The sequence below is a fragment of the Macaca mulatta genome, chromosome 2 (genome assembly GCF_049350105.2).
Source record: "Macaca mulatta isolate MMU2019108-1 chromosome 2, T2T-MMU8v2.0, whole genome shotgun sequence".
Lineage (NCBI taxonomy): Eukaryota > Metazoa > Chordata > Mammalia > Primates > Cercopithecidae > Macaca > Macaca mulatta.
Window position 1 is genome coordinate 53,953,635 of NC_133407.1, and position 6,000 is coordinate 53,959,634.

The 6,000-nt window shown below is 41.1% G+C and overlaps 1 protein-coding gene across 1 annotated transcript in view; it reads right to left on the reverse strand.

Annotated features, from left to right (window-relative positions):
* MINDY4B (MINDY family member 4B) overlaps positions 1 to 5,752 on the reverse strand; it is a 34,981-nt gene extending 29,229 nt beyond the window's left edge. The window contains exons 1-3 of the mRNA XM_028843777.2: positions 5,414 to 5,752; positions 5,149 to 5,176; positions 3,336 to 3,503 (exon numbers count right to left, since the gene is read on the reverse strand). Coding sequence (XP_028699610.2) covers positions 3,336 to 3,503; positions 5,149 to 5,176; positions 5,414 to 5,526 — 309 coding nt within the window. The 5' untranslated portion in view covers positions 5,527 to 5,752. The remainder of the gene's footprint in view (positions 1 to 3,335; positions 3,504 to 5,148; positions 5,177 to 5,413) is intronic.
* Positions 5,753 to 6,000: the final 248 nt, after the last annotated feature.

A 6,000-nucleotide genomic window follows, 5' to 3' on the forward strand; every position in this document is an offset into this window, starting at 1 on the left:
TATCGGAAAGAGGGCAGCAAAAGGTGAGAAACAGGAGAGCTAAGGAAAGCAAAGGTGCGTAGGGTGCTTTACCCAACCCCCACTTTCAAAGAAGATTCCCAGCAAAGAGACAGTGTGTGCCAATGTCAGGAAATGCCATGCATCCCTAATCCAAACAGAGAAGAGAAAAGAATAGCAGAATGACAGCAAAAGGCATTCTGGAGTGGTATTAGGATTCAATAGCTCTGACAATTTGCCAGGTGGCTGCACTGCTGAAACATCGATTAGAATTGGTCAAGCTTCCAAACTGCCTCCCTAGAACAAGCATATTTAGAATCCCAAGCTCATCATCCTGAATTCCCAGGATGTGTTTAATTAATTCTACTGCTATTTCAAGGACTCACGATCATCTGGCCCATATAATGGGAATAAATCCAAATTTATTTTTTTTAAAGAAAAATCAATTATCTCTATTTCTGGGACTTTCTTAACACTCCATCAACTTCATTTCTAAATCTTTTGTCTCCCAGCCTTTTCCAAAGGGAGCACATTACCTTGGTGTACTCACAGGGCAGTCCCCAGTTGCATCATGTTTGTGTTTGTAGATAAGTGGGAATATTCAGACTGAGAGTTTTTCGCCTCCCCAATACAGAGAAAGATGAGAAGATTTTGCAAACATCTGTGAATGCTTTTTCTAATTTTAAAATTTGTGTGTGTGTTTAAAAAATAGTATATTCATGTGGTTCAAAATCCAGAGAGACAAAAAAGGTATGCAGTGAAGACGCCCTGCCATCCCATGTCTCCCTTGTACCTACACTGTTGTGTTTCAGGAAGCCTTCTGCAATTACTTCTTTTACAGGCAAGTATCAATATAGAATCATAATTGTCTCTCATTTTCACATAAAAGGTAGCCTATTTTTCAGATACATGTACATTTTAAAGTGACATCCTCCAAAGAAATTCATTGCAGAAGCCAAGAATACATTTTTTATTAAAGTTTTTCATTAAAAACATTTCCTCGTCAAGTAAAATGCAGATAGTTGCTCTAATTTCTGGTCTATACCACAGTGTAGGCAGCAGAATCACTGAGGCCTGGGGGCCCTGGCAGGATTACATATTATCTGTCTTCATTGCTTGAAAGGACAGCGATTAAGTTAAGGCTCCATCCAGAGGCTTCAAGGCCACTGAGCTGAGTGCAGTGTTCCGGGAGCTCTGCGGACCTGCCCATCTTCCTGTGACTTCAGGCATTTGAACAAAAAGAGGGAAGCAAGGTGAATTGAGGCAGATAGATTTTCTTTCTTTTTTTTTTTTTTTTTTTTTTTTTACAGAGTCTCACTCGGTTGCCCAGGGTGGAGTACAGTTGCGGGATCCCGCCTCACTGCAGCCCCTGCCTCCTCGGTTCAAGTGATTCTCCTGCCTCAGACTCCTGAGTAGCTGGGACTACAGGCATGTGCCACCATGCCTGGCTAATTTTTGTATTTTTATTAGAGATGGGATTTTGCCATGTTGGCCAGGCTGGTCTTGAACTCCTGGCCTCAAGCAATCCACCTGCCTCAGCCTCCCAAAGTGCTGGGATTCCAGGTATGAGCCACCATGCCCAGCCGGGGCAGATAGATTTTCGACAACAAGAAAGAGCAAGTGAGGCCTCCCAGTGCATCTGTACTCCAAGTGTGACGGTGGAGAAAGTTCTTCGGTGAAGCCTGGGAGGTTCTGTATGATAAAAAGGAATCCAGGGGCTGTGTGGTCCCTGCATCTGATTGTGTCCTGTCTCAGGGAGCTTAAGGAAAGGTTATATCGAAGCTGGAAATACCGTAGTCAAGGTCACCAGCCTTCATGCTCAAAAAGCAGATGGAGACTCTGTGTTAGGCTTCATGTGGTTTCCCCGGAAAGGGTTTTAGTCCTCATGCATCCTCTCAGCTGGGATCTTGTGTGCAGTGCACAAACTGTGCAACTCAATGTACATGGCAGGCCTGACTGCAGGGCCAATGTTGCTGGTCTTTGCCCAGATGCCTAGGCTGGTCCTGGGTTGTTTCTACAAACATGCATGTGTGGCAGCACGTCCTCAGGAAGGAGGTCCCTCTTCCAACTCTCATTCTTAAGGCCCTGAGTAGAGGTCCCTGCCTGAGCTTCTAGGCTGTGATGTGGAGGTTTAGGAGATAGGGTGACGATGGGGAAATTGTCTTGAGAAGCCCCGAGTTTCATTATGATTTCAAGGGCTACACTGGAGGGCAATCCAATGGGAGGGGCATCTTAGTCTCTCTGGTACTTTTGCCTTGGCTTGACCGTTGCCTCTGCTTCCCCAGTTTCCAATGGCATCATTTTGCCCATCACAGCTGGTCCTTTTGGACATTTGCCAAGGCATTGCCTCCAGCTTTGGCCTATTTGACCCAATGAGATGCCTTTACTTTTGCCTCCTGGCTGGATCTCTGCCTCAGCCCCTGGCCTCCACCCTGGTGAAGTCTTGGATTGAGCAAATGGTCCCGGGACCAGTAGCTTACAGATCCTGGTGATTTGGATCCTGAAATGTCATGTTCTTTTCTTTTTTTTTTTTTTTTTTTTGACACAGTCTTGCTCTGTCACCCAGGCTGGAGTGCAGTGGCACGAACTTGGCTCACTGTAAGCTCCACCTCCCAGGTTCACGCCGTTCTCCTGCCTGAGCCTCCTGAGTAGCTGGGACTACAGGCGCCCACCACCACGCCCAGCTAATTTTTTATATTTTTTAGTAGAGACGGGGTTTCACCGAGTTAGCCAGGATGGTCTCGATCTCCTGCCCTCGCGATCCGCCCGCCTCAGCCTCCCGAAGTGCTGGGATAACAGGCGTAAGCCACTGCACCCGGCCACTATGTCATGTTCTTTTCAAATCTGCATATTAATTGGTAACCCCAGAAAACTTGCTTCTTTCTTGAGATTAGCTACTTGCCCAGGACAGGGCCTGGCAAGTTCCCCCAGCTCTCTCCTTCCTGCATGCATACAGGCGGGGTACTTTCTTACACATCTACATTGCCTTATGCATTTGCAGCACTCCACAGTCTGCCACTTAGACAGTCTATCCTATCCTACCTTCTACAGTGAGTTATTTGAATGTAACTCACTCACTCCCTCAAATTTCACTGTCAAACTGAGGAAGTGAATAAAGAGAGACTCAGAGTTTGGGAGGAAAGGGCTGTACTACCACCAGTATCCTTGAAGAATACCATAAGTAAGTCATTTTAATTATATTCTCCTTTTACCAATAACAACCATCTGTAGTCTTATCTTCAATAATACTCTCACATGACAGCAGATAAGATTCCCTAGGCTTATTGTTTTGGGAAGATTACGTTTCATTTCATGTTTAATTGACAAGCTATACTTACCATGGCCATTGCTAGGGAGATAGGAAGGCCGCCCAATTTTGAAGAGATGATAGAGGGGTTGGGAATAGAACAAAGGCCACTTGATGGCAAATGTCCTTGTCCTTTGGGCTGAGGTATTCCTGTTCCATCTTCATTTTCATCAGCAGATATATGGTTGCCTTCATGATTCTGTGCAAATACCACCCCCACCAAAGACAAAGCAAACAGAGCTGGTGATGACCTTGTTTTAAATGTTCTCTTTCTCTCTGTCTCTCTGAAATACCAGTGTTCAGAAAATGTTGTCTCACTTTTAAAGATGTCTGAAAATTGTGATAAATAGCAATAAAAGAGGCAGAAAAATCCCAGTGTCTGTGTCAAAGGGGTTTCTCATAAGGGTTTATGTGACTTGGAGAGGTTAAATGTAACTATGGAAACATAATTAATGCCATCAAGACCTTGACTTGAAATTATGTTTAGAGAAGAATGTAAATGTCACTGTCTCTTGTTTTGAGAAGACAACATTTTATAAACTTTGAAGGAATCTTTCCAGTCTACACAAAGTGTTTCTCATTACATTGTTAACTGGCCAATAAATGAAGTCAGCTTATCTCTTTTTAATTCTTTCAGATTCCTACTCCCCAACAAGTGAGTATAATAGTTCTTTTTCCTTAAAAAAAATCCACCCTCTACCTTTAAAAAAATTTATTTTCACTTTTCTTGACTGATTCTCATGACATGTCACCGTAAATTAGCATCAACTCTTCAAATTTACTTAGCTTATATACTAATGTCATGAAATGAATCTGTCCTATTGGTGGCTGAAACATGAGGGAAACTGCCTTCTTAGTTTTTCTGTATTCCTAGAGGCAAAGATTCTTTCTTATCTCGGAAGCACAGCATCCCAGTCACAGATTACTGATCAGCTAAGATGCATTTTGTAAATCAAATGGAAAATCTTTACATTTGTGCCAATGGGTTTTCCCTACCTTGTGTAAAGCATAACTTGACTTTTTTTCTTTTCAAGATTGTTTTATCTTTTAATGTTCTATCCCCCCAAATGATAGATATCTCCATTTAATACTTCCAAGACTAAAATAGAAGCATTATTGCTCTCATTCTAATTTAGACTATGGTTAAGGGAGTTTTAGCATAAATATGACTTTTGATCATAGGGTACTTGAGGCAAGAAGCTTTAGCATTATAGTTAAAATATTAATGATTCAATTGCTTGATCATATATACTAGTGCCATGAAAACCACCTTAATATTTTATCCTGTGTTTGCTCAGTGATTGAAGTAATACCTGAAATACAAAGTCCATTACCTTCTAACCTTTTCAGTTTACACGAGGTACAAACATCTTTCATCTTATATTGTATATCAGATTTTAAAATACCTTTTTAGCACCAGAATTCAGTCATCTATCTCTTATTTTGAAATGGTAAAGGAAAATGATTTTTCTCAAGCTGAATAAAGATGATAACTATTTTCAAAACTGCTTTTCTTCAGGGACACGGAAGCACTTCGTTGTCAGAATCCAGTGTTATTTCACAAATGTGGGAACTTTAGATTTTAATACTACCTTTTTTCTAAAATAATAACCATATGATGCTCTTAATGATAAAAACATAGCTCTTAGAAGTAGAAAGAGAAATCCATAAAAAAGCACAGGAAAAAAATCTTCGACAGGCTTTCTAGTTTTATGTTTTCACACGTTAAATGCCAGTGCCTGAGTGACATTATGTGCAAAGAATAAATGCAGATTATGCTGTTAATGTGATTGTTTGAAGAAGCAACTAAAGGAGAACACACTGGCTTTGGGAAAAGTAATTACCTGAGGAGTTGTATTATTGGTTCCCAACCTTTAAATGAAAGAGAAAACATCAAGTAAATTACTCACTCTCATCAAACCTCACATCCACAAGCCTCCCGAACCCCAACCTTGCTAGGGAAGTCTCTGTCCACAAATAGTTATGTCTGAAGCATTTTAGAGGTAAAGCTATAAAGGAAATTTCTCATGTTGCAAGCTTATAAGTTGATTACTTAAACACGGAAAATCCCTTTGTTTCTAAAGAAATGAGAAAATGAGAACAACTTACCTGTGAAAACTAAAGATTTCCCTCCATTTGTCAAGGAATGAAATTTTCCTTGAGATCTCCTCTAAATCCAGCTGTTCGGAGCTTTGTTCCTGGCCCAAGACCTCCATATCCATTTGGATAATGGGATGAATTGAAAACGGGAAGTTCTTATGTTGGGAGAGAGAGGTCAGGCTATAGAGAAGCAAGTGAGGTGGCTGAAACAGATGGCTAGAGGAAGTGTGCCACCCTTTCTTTTGACCAGCAAAGAGATCACTCCACACAATGGCTGCTCTGAGCGCACTGTAAGCCTCTGCTATCAGATCATGATTAAACTTTCATTAGAGGTAAAATAGTCTGTGTATTTTTGTTCACTATATAGGGACCATGAATGTTTAATCCAAGACACAGATTTATAAACAAAGGGATTGCAATTATCTGTATCAGAGCAATTGAGATAATTGAATTGGTGAGAGATACTATGCTGGTGGTGGAATGTGATAGTTTTTTATGCTGTAATGCCTTCTTGGAAGTGTTTGTGGAGCAGAAATACATAGCCAAAGTGGGTAAAAACCATCCTGCTGACATCAGAAAACTTTATCAACTACTGT